We start from the raw sequence: 15,851 nt of genomic DNA on the forward strand, positions 1-15,851 counted from the left end.
TTTTGTTAACCAAGGTGTCCGGGCCAGCTTACGCACACCTCGACTAATCCTCGGGGAGACTAGCACAGCAACCCACCACCATTGTTACACCCGTGCCCTAATCCAGTCTAATTTGAACTATTGTGACAGGCCTCAAATCAGAGATCGGAAGTACGATAGGGTTTTGGCTCGTGGCTGTGCATTTCCGAAGGGTAGAGATGACCCCACATGTTTGTGCATTGCGTGCCTATCAAACTAGAGGGGATTCATACCTTTCGATCCCATACAGTAAGTGACCCGACTCCCCACACTTGATTTTCAGCACGCATCATAATTGTCGAAAGGCCCTGAGCATGTCCGAGGGCAACCACCTATGCGAGACCAACCATGGGACAAGAAGCTATCAAGACAGCACCACAAGAAGCAATCCATCGGAAGCAACCTGGGCCTGGATCCAGTGCCTGTTTTCTGTGGGTTGACAGGCTACTGTCGAGGTTCCGATCCCGCCACTAGCATCGTAAATGACTCTGGATGATCCCGAATCATCCTCCACATCTTCCTCATGATGTGAGCACTTTATGGACCTAAATGTGTGAGTCCTCGTGCCCCAAATTTCATTTTGACCCGATTGGTTCAAAAGAGGTCCAAACCAAATAGACCCTAAGGCCCACTTAAGTTATAAGTTGGGAAACGAGGATTCATTTCCTCATTTCCCTTGTGCCCAACGTAGGAGAGGAGAGAAAGAGGAGTGGAAGGAAGAAGAAGAGGAAGAAGGAGAAGGTTGGAGGCCTACCTTGGTTCCGCTACCGCCTTGTTGCAGAATCCGTTGTCGGAGGTAAGTACAACCTCCCATACCACTCTCTCTCTCCATTTCAACCTAAGTAGGGCTAGGTATGGATGGAATCTTGATGTACAAACCATGTTAAGGTTGTAGGTTGAGTGTTCTCTTCTCCCAGTGTTGTTGTTGCCGAGCTTGAACTAAGCCCAGTGAGCTCTAGTAACATGTAATGCCAAAAGACCAACTAGGGTTTCCATTGTTCGATCGACGTATCTCCCAAACGGCTCGGTGGAATTGGAATTTTCTTGGCTTAGAATGATGCTAAAAACATCCCCTACAAACTCCATGGAATAAATCCTGGCAATCAAGCCCGAGCCAGAAAGCCCCAAAATAGTTAGAATGCCCTGGACCTCCACTGGAAACAGCCCACTAGATCCACTGGGTCTATTTTCGGTGGCATATATTCCGGTGAACATGTGACCTTACATGCTCTCTATTACCTCCATCGAAAACAGGTCTGATATTTCTGGTGGAAATACCCTATTTCTGGTGGTTGTTTTCGGTGACATTACTGTCATTGGGAGACAATGTCTGTACATTTTGGGGGTGACTTGTGTAGGTCCCTCCCGATGTTTCCAAAGCGTATTGATGTATGATTCCCTTTGTGTCTAGGACAGTGACGCACACGTGCCCCAAAGCCAGAATTGATTGGATTGATCGGTGGTCTTACTTGAACCTTAAAACAAACAGAGATCAACAAGGTGAGGGATGGACTGTGTTTATTCCTAAAATGTTCATTATCATTAAATTGTTCACATGTTTAGAATTATATGTTTAATTGTAATTATTCAAATATGATTAGGATATGCTACATTGTTATTTTATGATTTTGATATGAGTTGTATGAAAATGTATGACAGGATCCGGGGTGGCTGAGGTGGTATCGGTACCGTGATCGTCGTGTGTTTGGATGTGTGTGTGTGAGACGAAATACGACGTGGCCGAGGTGGTACCAGTGTTGTGATTATCGTGTGTATGTTGCATTCATGCATTGATTATGCGCATTAGAGTTAGTTGTAGTCGTGGGTTACACTTTGTGACTAAGGTCTCGCTGGTATCATGTACCGCAGGACTGCATTTGGAAATGGATATGCTTCGTGGCCGAGGTATTGCTAGTGATGTGTAGTCCATACTCAACTACTATTTGCATGCTAGATTAGGTAAACGGCCGTGGGTTACACTTTGTGGCCAAGGTCTCGCTAGTATCGTGTACCCGAGGACTGTATTTGGAGATGGATTACACTTTGTGGCCGAGGTCTCTCCGATATCATGTAATCCATACTAACTGTATCATTATGAAGGCATGTAGTATATATATTATTAGGTGTCACTCTCTATGCTATGAACCTTTGCCAACAGGGGTTGAGGTGTTAGATAACCCATTGTGGTATGTTTGATGTGACTTTCCGCAGTGCCACTCCTGCTGTACAATGTGATTATTACTGGAGGTGGGACCTGTCCGACATGGCCGATGTGTTACCGATGTGGTGACTGCCAGGAGGGGATTATCAGGGGTTTGCTAGGTGACCCATGGATGCATACGGGGACCGGCAGACTTCTAATCATAGCTAGAGTTTGTATCCTTGCATAGTCGATGGCGGTTCCGAGATGAAGGATACAGCGTAATGCTCCATAGTAGCATTTATCAGACTTAGTTTGTATTGTTAAGTGGATAATAAACAAATGAACTGCATCACGAGCATCATGGATTATGTGTTTAATTTCTACAATCATGCATCATAAATTACTACTGCTATTGTCTTGCTTGGATGTGCTTAACCCCACCCCTCACTGAATGAGTTGGAAAGCTCACCCCACGCATACATTCCTTTTTAGATGATGATGCAGGTACCATGGTACCAATGGTTGGTGACCCAGTATCTTCTGGGTCGGAGTATGGTGTGAGCGACTGATGATGCTAAAAGCGGGAGAGCATGATCAAGACTGTGTTTGTGACCACTGTGCTTACGCCGCACCGTGAGATTGTACATCATACTGTGATATTTTTGGGTATAACTGTGGATTGTATATTATTTCGAGATTATATTATATGTCATGGATGATTGTAACAGAATAATTCGATTATTGCTATTATATTATCTTAAGATGTTTCCCCATTGTATTTATGATTTCGCTACTATACTTTGATTTCACTGCTTATGTTGGTTTATGATGTGAGATTGTGAAGATGTTAAGGTACTGCTATCAGAGATCTCGGTAGATTGTAAAGCAGGTATGTGTCTTACTCACACCGCTGGTATTCCTAATGGCAAGTTACGTCTACCAGGAATGGGGAGTGACAGCCATGATCTCCACTTAAATCGCAGATGCACATATGGAGAATCGAACCTGAGATCCACACAATCCCCAGTTCGCCCTAACCATCTGGGCAACCCACGGGTGGGTACAGAATAAATAAGAAAAACATACACACACTCTCACACAATGCGTACGACAAGGTTCGATCCCACAACCTCCTCCCCTGGGTGCTGGCTCCACAAGCCAAAGCTACCACCACTAGGCTATCCTAGTGTTCATGTCTAGTTCTATTCTCTTCTTCTCTGCTTCTCTTTCTACTTCTTCTTTTTCAGTTCTTCTCTAGTTCTCTCCATCTGCGAGACTGTGAGCCGGTGAACCCTCGATTCTGCTTCTCACCCTTCTCTTTCTCCTTCTCTGTTTCGTCTACTTCTGTTTCATAACAGCATAAATAGAATTAGTTAGGCTTTGTACTGTAACATTCTAAAAAATTGATTCTGTTGTTTTTTTCATTTTTTTGGAACAAAAACGGGGTAAAAGCTGTATGGTAAGTCCGGTTCAATTTCTTGATTTTTTGAAATGAACCAGAACTTTTTAGATTTTAGAACCCTTTTTTTGGAGGATGAAAAGCAAGTTTTTCACACTCAAAATCGATTATAAGCAAAAGGTGCAGAATCAAGACTCGTACTTAAGTACGAAAGGGTAAAACCGAAATTTACGCTCAAAACATAAGAAAAGGGAAGACCATTATGTAGAAACCTATTACATTCTTATATCTTGGAAAACTGAAGAGAGAAGCCTACAGAGCCTAACCAAATCTTGAAGTGTGATGCTCCAGCCGTCGACGAGAACCTAAAGAAAGAAGCTTCTTCACTTGCCGTCATGAGAACCTGTACTGCGAGATCTCTCTCTCTTTTTCTTTCTCTTTCTCTCACTCTCATTCACTTTTTTTCTTGATCTCTTCTCCCTCTGCTCCCTAAATTTGTTCTTGTTCTACAGTTTAGCAGGTCGAGGGTTTTGGACTCCTCTGTGCACAAAGACGAATAAGATCTGCACAAGATCTGATTGTGATGTCTCCTCTGTCGCTTTACTAGGGTTTGAACTCTAATCAGAGGTATGCCCCCTTCCCTTCTTTAATCTCAATTCATTCTTCTCTTTATTTGATTCTATCTGATTCATTTAGGTTGTGTTACATGAGAAATCCTATTCTCATGTAAATTTGTTTTGCTTTGAAGAGGGATACCCATTGACTGCACGCATCCCCTGTTGTTTGTTTGCTCTTTCATAAACCCAAAAAGTTCTAAATCCCACTGTAACATCCTTTGTTCTTTATCAAGTTCAGAGCGGATGAATTTTTACCAAATCCACAGTTAGGCATTTGGTCAACCTTGCGCTATGTGACCCACCTACATTAAGGCCTCTTATAATCAATGATTTATATACAAATAGGATCTTATATCCAACTATTTTTAGGAAAATAGGTAGGATTCAAAGTTTGTGTGTGTGGTAAAAAATATTGTGGCTCCTTGTAACAAAACCTCTCTTGTTAAAGCATCCACTAAAGAGTTGGCTAATCTTGGCATCCATCTGAATGAAATGTTTGAGATTTCAATTTTCTCGGTTTTTTAATTTGTTTTGAGTGGTGCGAGGTAAGCATGCACATTCAGGGATACATCTAGACTAGTTATGCCCAGGAGTTGTACCTGTGTTCCTATAGCTTAAATTGTATTCTTATGTAAGAGTAAAAAATACCTGAACATGAATGCACTTGGCCTATGTTCCTATAGACATAACCATACACTTGAGTTTCTTAATTGCATTAGGACTTCTTGAATATGGAATTTTTTAATATGGTGCAGCTAGCCCATCTGAAAGAACTCTTTACAGATTTATTTAACAGCCTCAGCTACTATAGAAGACTTAGCCTTCCATACAAATGCTAAGCTTCCACTTGGCTGATATGATTATCATTGTTAGAATGTTTCTAGTTTTATCCAAGTTAGGCAGCATAACTGTTGATGGATTCTGTTTTTTAATCTTCATAATCCATTATCTATAGTTAGAAGTTATAAATAGGTAGATGATTTTGTTGATTGGGTAGAATATATGAAACCAATTAAAGGTAGAGGGTTGACACCTTCAATTGTTCTCATGGGGCTTCATTGTATCCTTACACATTCAAGTACCTATCTTTATTTCTTGGTAAAATAGTGAGAAAATGTCAACTTCAGCACAAGCAGTTAGTGAGAATGCAAAATGGAGCCAAGCAAATATAGACACCCTTGTTGTTCTGATGGTAGAGGAAGTTAAGAAATGCAATAGGACTACTTCTACTTTTAATAAATCTAGTTGGAAAAACATTGCCAACAACTTCAAAGAAAAAACTGGTGTCACCTATATCATTGCACAGTTAAAGAACAAAGTGAATAAATTGAGGCAGGATTATAGCCAGTTTAAAAAGCTATTAGGTTGGGATACTACTTCAAGAACTTGTACTGTTGATGATGAATTCATCTGGGAATCGCATATCAAGGTATGCTCAATTTGTATTTAGTTTGAGTACTTTGAAATGCCAGGATATATCTATTCAAGTGTGAAGTAGTTGATTATGAGTATTTTTTTCTTTATCAAGATAACCCTACTTGGGCACGATCTAAGAAGCACGAACTACCACAATGGCTAGAACTATATATGGTATTCGGTGATACATATGCTGACGACAAAGGAAGTGGGACTCAAGCAACCATGTTGGAAACTCTAGGGGCCGATGATGTTGGGGATATGATTGAGTCTTGTGATAAGTCAAGTTCCGTTGATGAAGTTACTCCATTAGGTGACACTCAAACTAAAGCAGTGGAAAAAATGCCAGCTACTAAGCATAGGCATGATAGGACTCCAAATACGAAAAGAAGGAAGAGAAAGTCTAATGATTGGTCAATGGCATGCAAGGGAATTCAAGATATGAGTAAATCAAAGGTAGAACGAGATGCGAGCATGTCCACTGCTTCAACCAAAAATGTAGAACAGATGTACAAGATTACTAGGGCCATGGAAGTGTTGAGTCTGGATACGAGTTAGATGACGCACTATACGAGAAAGCACTTTGGAAGATAATGCCTAACCAGCAATAGAGAGAAACATTAATTTCTTGCCCTCCTCATCAGAAGTCAATACTCCTTCTTACCCTTCAGTAGTTTGCTTTTTGAAAAGTTCTTTTAAGTAGATAGATTGATAACTCTAGTTGATTGTACCTTAACACTACTTTTAACTTTGATGGTTTGTTATGTTTTCCTTCACTTTTTAACATGCCTTGGATGATTGTGTCTTGATTTATTTTTATAACTATAGTATTTGATGTCCTAAATATTTATTCAAAATTATGGTTTGATATGTTTGCATATATATAATTTCATATTATAGGAATGGATCAAAAGAGTGATCGCATCTAGGGAACACATTGAACAAATAGAAAGGGAAGACACTGATGTAGAAATCATGATGTGTATGATGTTGTTGATGAAAACACGTGATTCATTATACACTAAGGAGCCCATGATTCATTATACACTAAGGAGCCCATCCGAGATAGTAAATTGACAGGACTAGAGCGAGTGAGTGAGGTCCTAAATAGACATGTAGACAGATGCTATGAACAGTATAAAATGGAATGCCATGTCTTCCTCAACCTTGATGCATTAATGCGATAACGTGGTTGGTTGCAAGATAATCGATATTTAAGAGTGGATGAGCAGTTGGCACAACGATAGAACACTTTCAGCGTTCTCTCAACACTATAGGTGAACACTTTAAGAAAGTGTTATGTACTTTCAAACTACTGGGACAGGAGAATATCAAACCTCCAAACTTCAGTCGTTGCCCTAAATAGATTCATGAAAAACCAAAGGTCTATTCTTTCTTCAAGGTATGTTGCTTATAATTAAATCAATGAATATGCTATTTTTGTGGTTATACGTGGTTTGATTTGATGAAAATCCATGTATTGATACTAGGACTGCATTGGCGATCGATGGCACTCATGTTAGTGCTTCTGTACCTTTAGCCAAACAAATATTGTACAAAGGAAGAAAAGGAGATATGACCTGGAATGTTGTGTTTATGTGACCTTGATATGAAATTTACTTTTGTGTACCCTAGTTGAGAGGGTTCTACAAATGATTGTCGAGTATTCAAATAGTGTCAAATCAAACATCTTTCCATGCATCTTTATAGGACCCAAAAAAATGCCAATTGATTGTGTTTATGGGTGTTATCAACTTTTTAAAACTAAATTTTATGTTAATGAAAATGCAGTTGTCGTTTTGAGATTTATCAGTGGTTTTATTAGGAAATATGTTATTGTTCACCTTACAACCATAGTTATTAGATTCAGATTTGGGGATTATTTGGATTAATGCATTTCATTAATTCAACGATTCAGTCAAAAAGTGGAGATAATAAAATTCGAGTTCGGATTCAGATTCGAAAATTATTCGTTTACAAAAATAAAAAGCGGACAAAAAATTCAAATGTTATTTTTAATATTTGCCATACTTGTTTTTTATTATCCATCAATTATCATATGTACGTAACATACAAATGATATAAAAATTAAAATTTTACATTTTAAAGATAAACATATTACTCAAATAATTGAATCAGAGAAAAAGAGACTAAGAGGGGGGACTGAGAACTTATTCAGCTAGAGCCACATCACCCACCATGCATGTTCACCTTAAAGACTAGAGAGAGTAACGACTATAAGACTTAGTCAAACTAAAATGGGGTGAGAGATTTTTTTTTTTTTTTTTTTTTGTAGAAGTGTGAGAGATTACCTCAGGAAAGATAAGCTTTGTCGGTTTCTATTAAAAAGAAAAGTAACATTAGGATAATAAATGCATAATAACCACACTATTTTCTAAAGGCTTATTGACTTATTCAAGATAAAGTTTTTTTTTTTTTAATGGGATAAAATTATGTTATAACTTAGATAGAATTCAGTTCGGACGAATTATTCGTGAATTTTAAAAAAGTCTATAAAATTCGAGAATTTTTTATTTGATTTGGATTCAAACAGAATTATTAGTAAAATTCGGTAAAATTCTGTTCGATAGAATTATTCGTGAATAATTCTGAGAATTTAATAACTAGGCTTACAACTGGCTGTTATATGTAATTTTTGTGCAATTTTCTTGAATGAGAATGAATTCTTTCATATTATAAATATTAAATCTTGTTGGCTTATATAGTTAATAAACTAATACATCTCCATTGTCCAATTTGTGGTCTGAAATAAATCTTTTCCACGTCCATTATGACATTGTTTACTCCTAATATAGATTGCATCATATTCTGACTCATCTTTATCTTTAAAATCATTTATACTTTCTTTAAAGGAATATGGTCTTTACAAAACTTCAAATGAATTCTTAGCCAAAAATAGTTGTACACATGTGATCTAACCATTGATTTAATGAAAGATAGATTTTTAAATCCCAAGTTATTTTGAAATATCTTTGCATTGTGTGAGATGATTTTTCATAAAAATTAGTATAAGATTTTATGATTATAAAGTCGTCTTAGCACATAATTGACATCGATGTATGTATTTTCTACTTTATAGTCTATACTATAAAAGAAAAATTATGTCCAATAAAAATTTTCTTCATCGATACTTATACAACTTAATTAAAGATGAGAGAAAGCACATCGTTTTAGGAATACTTCTTTTTAAGTTACTACACATTTAATTTTGTTCGTCAAAAACTTTAGTCCTTTAATACTTAGCAAGTCACATTGTTAAAAAAAAATTGTATTATCTACTAAATCTTTGACAATTCACTTCAAAGAGTAAGAAAATCATTTATTTACAATGTCATAATTAAAATATATTTATTAAATGGGTTAATAATTTTCAAGAGCAGATTAAAAACTTTATGATGAATAATATCAAATCAAACATCTTTCCAAGCATCTTTGTAGGATAAGAAAAACACTAATTGATTGTGTTTATGGGTGTTATCAATTTTTTTAAATCAAATTTTATGTTAATGAAAAATGTAGTTGTCGTTTTGAGGTTTATTAGTGGTTTTATTAGGAAATATGTTATTGGTCATCTTACAACTGGCTGTTATGGATTATTTTTGTGGAATTTTCTTGAATGAGAATGAATTCTTTCAGATTATAAATATCAAATCTTGTTAGCTTAGATAGTTAAAATACTAATACATCTCCATTGTCCAATTTGTGGTCTGAAATAAATCTTTTTCATGCCCACTATGACCTTCTTTGTTCCTAACATAAATTACATCATATTTTGACATATCCTCATCATTTAAAATCATTTATACTTTCTTTAAAGGAAGATGGTCTTTACAAAACTTCAAAAGAATTCCTAACAAAAAATAGTTGTACACATATGATCGAACCATTGATTTAACGGAAGATAGATTTTAGATCCCAAGTTATTTTGAAATATTTTTGCATTGTGAGATGATTTTTTACATAAATTGATATCAAAGTCTAAGATTATAAAATCTTCTTAGCACATTACTAACATCGACGTATGTATTTAAGGCTTTATAGTCTACACTATAAAAGAAAAATTATGTCCAATAAAAATTTTCTTCATCAATACTTATATAACTTAATTAAAGATGAAAAAAAGCACATCGTTTTAGGAATACTTCTTTTGAAGTAACTATACATTTAATTTTATTCGTCAAAAAAGTTTAGTCCTTTAACACTTAGCAAGTCACATTGCTAAAAAAAAATTGTATTGTTTACTAAATCTTTGACAATTTCACTTCAAAAAGTAAAAAAATTCATTCATTTACAAAGTTATAATTAAAATATATTTATTGAATGAGCTAATAATTTTCAAGAGAAAATTAAAAAATTTATGATGAATAATATCAAATCAAATAACTTTCCACATATCTTTGTAGGATAAAAAAAAACACTAATTGATTGTGTTTATGGGTGTTATCAACTTTTTTTAACCAAATTTTGTATTGATGAAAAATGTAGTTGTCGTTTTGAGGTTTATCAGTGGTTTTATTAGGAAATATGTTATTGGTCATCTTACAACTGGCTATTATGGGTTATTTTTATGGGATTTTCTTGAATGAGAATGAATTCTTTTACATTATAAATATTAAATCTTATTGGCTTAGATAATTCAAAAACTAATACATCTCTATTATCCAATTTATGGCCTGAAACAAATCTTTTTCACTCCCTCTATGACCTTATTTATTACTAATGTAGATTACATTATATTCTGACTCATCCTTTAAAATCAATTATATATTTTTTTAAAAGAAGATGATATTTACAAGACTTTAAAAGAATTCCTCGCAAAAAATAGTTGTACACATGTGATTGAAGCATCGATTTAACGAAAGACAGATTTTTAGATCCCAAGTTACTTTGAAGTATGTTTGCATTGTGTGAGATGATTTTTCATAAAAATTAGTATCAGAGTCTAAAATTATAAAGTCTTCTTAGCACATAATTGACATCGACGTATGTATTTAAGGCTTTATAGTATACACTATAAAAGAAAAATTATGTTTAATAAAAATTTTTTCATTGATACTTGTACAACTTAATTAAAGATGAGAGAACGCACATTGCTTTAAGAACACTTCTTCTTAAGTAACTACACAATTAGTTTTTTTGTCAAAAAATTTAGTCTTTGGATACTTAATAAGTCATATTACCGAAAAAAAAAAAGTCATATTATCTACTAAATCTTTGATAATTACACTTAAAAGAGTAAAAAAATATTCATTTACAAAGTCATAATTAAAATATATTTATTGAATGGGCTAATAATTTTCAAGAGTGGATTAAAAACTTTATGTTGAATAGTATCAAATCAAATATCTTTCCACGCATCTTTGTTAAGACAAAAAAAAAAAAAAAAACTAATTAATTATTTTGATGGGTGTTATCAACTTTTTTAAACCAAATTTTGTGTCAGTAAAAAATAGTCGTCGTTTTGAGGTTTATCAGTGGTTTTTTTAGAAAATATGTTATTGGTCATCTTATAACTGGTTGTTACAAGTTATTTTTGTGGGATTTTATTGAATAAGAATGAATTCTTTTACATTATAAATATTAAAATTTAGTGACTTAAATAATTCAAAAATTAATATATTTCTATTGTCTAATTTGTGGTCTGAAACAAATCTTTTCCATACCCACTATGACCTTATTTACTCCTAATGTAGATTGCATCATATTTTGACATATCCCCATCCTTTAAAATCATTTATACTTTCTTTAAAGGAAGATGGTGTCTTTATAAAGCTTCAAATGAATTCTTAGCTAAAAATAGTTGTACACATGTGATCGAACCATTAATTTAATGAAAGATAGATTTTTAGATCCTAAGTTATTTTGAAGTATTTTTGCATTATGTGAGATAATTTTTCACAACAATTGGTATCAGAGTCTAAAGTTATAAAGTCTTCTTAGCATATGATCGACATCGACGCATGTATTTTCAACTTTATAGTCTATACTATAAAAAAAAAAATTATGTCCAGTAAAAGTTTTTTTCATCGATACTTGTACAACTTAATTAAAGATGAGAGAGTATCTCGTTTTAGGAATAATTCTTTTTCAGTGCTCTCACATTTAATTTTTATTTATAAAAAAGTGTCATCATTTGATACTTAGTAAGTCACATTGTCAAAAAAAAAAAAAATCGTATTATCTATTAAATCTTTAACAATTTCACTTAAAAAAGTAAAAAAATCATTCATGTACAAAGTCATAATTATATTATATTAATGTCAATTAATTTTCTGCCATGTCCCTTCCCCTCTGTACTTTTTTAAAATAAGTCCTATCAAGTTGCACATTTTTAGTCTTTAATGATAAATGAATAGTTTTAAGCAACCTGAAAAAGTATGGCAACCTTAATAAGTAAATTGTTTTTTTTTTTTTTGTTAGTCTATATTTTAATAGCTATGACAATACCTAGTAAATTTTCTTCTAAATAACTTTATTGGTATGCATATCTTTTTGGATAACTTGTTACATTCATCTTGTTGTTGGGGTTTTAAAGAAACACAATGTTCATCATTCTCAATATTTTTGTCTCCTTTAACTTCACTTTTATCAGTCTAACTTTTTACTGTTGCTTTGGATAAGCAAATTTATTTTATTTCTTAGTTTTTTTTCTCTTATATTTTATCTTAATTATCACATCTTTAACTTCAATTTAGTAGCTGCCTTATTACCATTGTCAATTTTTTTTTCCCTTTATACTTTAATTATACCATTAAATTCAATATTCTGTTGTCATTTTTTATAAGTAAATCCTTCGTTAGCCTCAATGTCAGTTGCTTTCTCTGTTTTACCTTTTTGTTTTATTTTCTCACCATCATTTTTATTGAGTTTAAGGCTTGAGTTATTTCTAAAAGTATTCGCAGTCTTGTTAATAATATTTATGAAATTTTCTTGAATAAGAATAAATGTTCTCATAATATGAATCTTAAATCTTGTTGGCTCAACTAGTTAAAAAAAAAAACTAATGCATCTCTATTGTCCAATTTGTGATCTGAAGTAAATCTTCTCCAACTCGCACTAAGACCTTGTTTAATCATAATATAGATTGAATCTTATTATGACACATCCTCATTCTCTAAAATCGTTTATGCTTACTTGAAATGAAAGTGGTATTTGCAAAACTTCAAAGGAATTCCTAACAAAAAATAGTTGTACACATGTATTCGAACAATTGATTTAACGAAAGATAAATTTTTAGTCCTAAGTTACTTTAAAGTATCTCTGCATTGTGTGGGTTAAATGTTTACACTAATTGGTATCAAAGCTCAAGGTTAAGAAGCCTTTTTAGTATATGATCGACATTGACGTATGTATTTTTTCCTTTATGGTATGTATGACAAAACTATGAAGGAAAAACTTATGTTTAACAAAACTATGAAGGAAAAATTATATCCAACAATTTTTTTTTATCAATAATTGTACAACTAAAATATAAAGAAAGCATCTTATTTTAGAAACACTTCTTTTTAAGTAACTAAACTTTTAATTTTTCTCACTAAAAAAGTTTTAGTCCTTTGATACTTAGTAAGTCAAATTATTTAAAAAAAAGTCATAGTATCTATTAAATTATTGATAATTTCACTTAAAAGAGAAAAAAATTAATCATTCACGTAATTATAATTAAAACTTATAATGTCAATCATTTTCCTGCCAAGTCCCTTTCCCTTTATATTTTCTTAAAACAAGAGCTATCGAGTTAAAAATTCTTAATCTTTAATGATAACTGAATTGTTTTAAGCAATCCGAAAAAGTATGGTAACATCCACAACTATATTTTTATTTGTTGTTAGTCTATATTCCAACAGTTAGGACATTATCGAGTAAACTTTCATTCCAAATAACTTTATTGGTACACATCTCTTTTTAGATAATTTGTTACAATCATCTTATTATTGGGCCTTTAAAGAAACGTAATTGTCACCATTCTCGACAATTTTTTTTCTCGTTTAACTTCATTTTTACTACTCACAACTTTTTGTTGCTTTAGATAAGCAAATCTTTTTTCTTTTTCTTTTTTTAAATAGAATGAGATCTTCACCCATCACATGCTTGTTAGATATGTGAGGAATATAATGTAGGTACAAGAATTAAATAAAAATGATACATCACTTTTGATCCAATAATATTGGAAGAAAATTTGACCAATTTTTAGAGGCTGATGGTGGCATTACCAATTTTATTGAATCCCATAACCAATCTCCTCTTTGCAGACTTGGTTCTATAATATCATACTTCAAAAGCCTCACTTAAGTCAGGATACCTCACCTACTCAGTTTTAATCCGATATTCCATACTGTCAACTTGATCATTTGATGGCAATACTAAGACAAGGGAGATGATTGCCCCCTTAGTGCTCTGGCATATATCTTAGATATCTTATATGCAAAACCCTCTTCACTGCCCTTGAAATCCAATAAAGGCTTCATTTTCATTATATATAAGAGCCACACTTTAGCAACTACACCCGAGTTGGTGCTGGAAAAATAACATTGCCATAACCAATGGCATCCAAGACCTTTCCCACAATTTCTATTAGCTTCACTTTCGCACCCACATGGTTGAATCAAATTTCTTGTCTTCAAACACCCCTGGGATATAAACAGATGCATCCATCTAGTTTGAAAAGAAATCCTTCAATAGATCCATCTTTGGCAGTATGTTGCACATCCATTTAAGGCCAGAAAGACTTTACAAGACTATAGTCTTCGCTGCAGTAGATAGAATAGACTCCAAAAGCAAGGAACCTAGTTCCTTTTCAAAATTTGAGTACATTTTGAAAAGGCCCATCGTCACCTCATATTTTACTTCACCATCAGTTATAACTAGTGGTATGTGTACTCCACTTGTTCCTGAGCAGAAACTTTTAGGTCATCTACAAAATGAGAACATGGTCCACTAGTGAAGGTGGAAAAATGAATTGCAGATAGGAAAAAATTCTTTGTGGCACTAATATCAAAAGGTTGTATCTGGGCTAATATGGGCATGGTTAATACCCAGACTGGAGAGTGCTTTTAATATCTCTTCCTCTTCCTTATCCTCCTAAGGAATAGCTTCCAAGTATTGGATATATCTCTGAGTAATCTCTTCACAGCTTAAGGCGATTGCTGCCTGAAGAACAATAAGAGTAGTTTTGACAAAGTCCCACGAGTCCAGAAGTGAGTCCTCAAAAAAGATAAAGTAGTTTTAAAAGCTTAGCACGCTGGTCGTACCCAAATTTTGTGCATGAAATCTCAATGCAATTAATAGTGCACGAGATCTCGACTTTGGATAAGCAAATCTATTTGCTTTCTCAGCGATTTTTTCCTCTTACATTTCAACCTTAATTATCACATCTTTAACTTCATCTTCATCATTAGTTTTGATTTTTTTGCTTTCGATTTTTAGAAGCGGCCCTGTTACCATTGTCACTTTTTTTTTCTTTTCGCGCTTTACTTATACTATTAAATTCAATATTTTGTCATCATTAAGCAAATTCTTTATTAGCCGTAATATTCATTGCTTTCTCTGCTTTACCCTTTCGTTTCACTTTTTCAACATCATTTTTATTGAGTTTAAGGCTTGTGTCATTTCTGAAAGCATTCTCAATCTTGTCAATGATATTTGTGGGGATTTTCTTAATTAAGACTAAATACTTTCACAATATAAATCTGAAATCTTGTTGGCACAAATATTTCCAAAACTAATGCATCTCCATTATCCAATTTATGGTTTAAAGTAAATCTTCTCCAACCCCCACTAAGACTTTATTTACCTACAATATATATTACATCCTATTCTAAACCATCCTCATTGTCCAAAATCATTTATACTTCCTTTAAGAAAGATAGTCTTTGCAATACTTCAAAGAAATCCCTAGCCAAAAATAGTTGTACATTATGTGATCAAACCATTGATCTAACGAAAGATGAATTTCTAAATCCCAAGTTACTTTGAAGTATCTTTGGATTATAAATCGTGCAAGCTAGTCCTTCTTCAGAAGCAAGTTTTACTTTACTAGTTGGTCTTCCAAGGTAGTTTTTCCATGATGAACATGTCTATGACCTTTTTTACCGAATTGGAAGGCCTATGTTAGTTCCTTGCTCGTGAAGGACGTCATGGCTCCAATATGTTGATGCTTCTTTTCAGTTTGGACTTTGCAGTACATTTTAGGGACTTCTTTCCAAATTTTGTGAATTCTAATAGGATTTTTGAGATCTTC

General features: G+C 33.5%; 1 protein-coding gene and 1 pseudogene across 1 annotated transcript; one reads left to right on the forward strand and one right to left on the reverse strand.

The window, feature by feature from the left end:
* The first annotated feature begins 5,291 nt into the window (after positions 1–5,291).
* LOC122092985 lies at positions 5,292–6,151 on the forward strand. The gene is made up of 2 exons (XM_042663270.1): positions 5,292–5,619; positions 5,706–6,151. Exons 1-2 carry the CDS (start codon positions 5,292–5,294, stop codon positions 6,149–6,151), a joined length of 774 nt encoding a protein of 257 aa, XP_042519204.1.
* Positions 6,152–13,801: 7,650 nt separating this feature from the next.
* LOC122092987 lies at positions 13,802–15,055 on the reverse strand (annotated as a pseudogene).
* Between the last annotated feature and the right edge of the window lie 796 nt (positions 15,056–15,851).

Source organism: Macadamia integrifolia, chromosome 11, assembly GCF_013358625.1.
Source record: "Macadamia integrifolia cultivar HAES 741 chromosome 11, SCU_Mint_v3, whole genome shotgun sequence".
NCBI classification, from domain to species: Eukaryota; Viridiplantae; Streptophyta; class Magnoliopsida; order Proteales; family Proteaceae; genus Macadamia; species Macadamia integrifolia.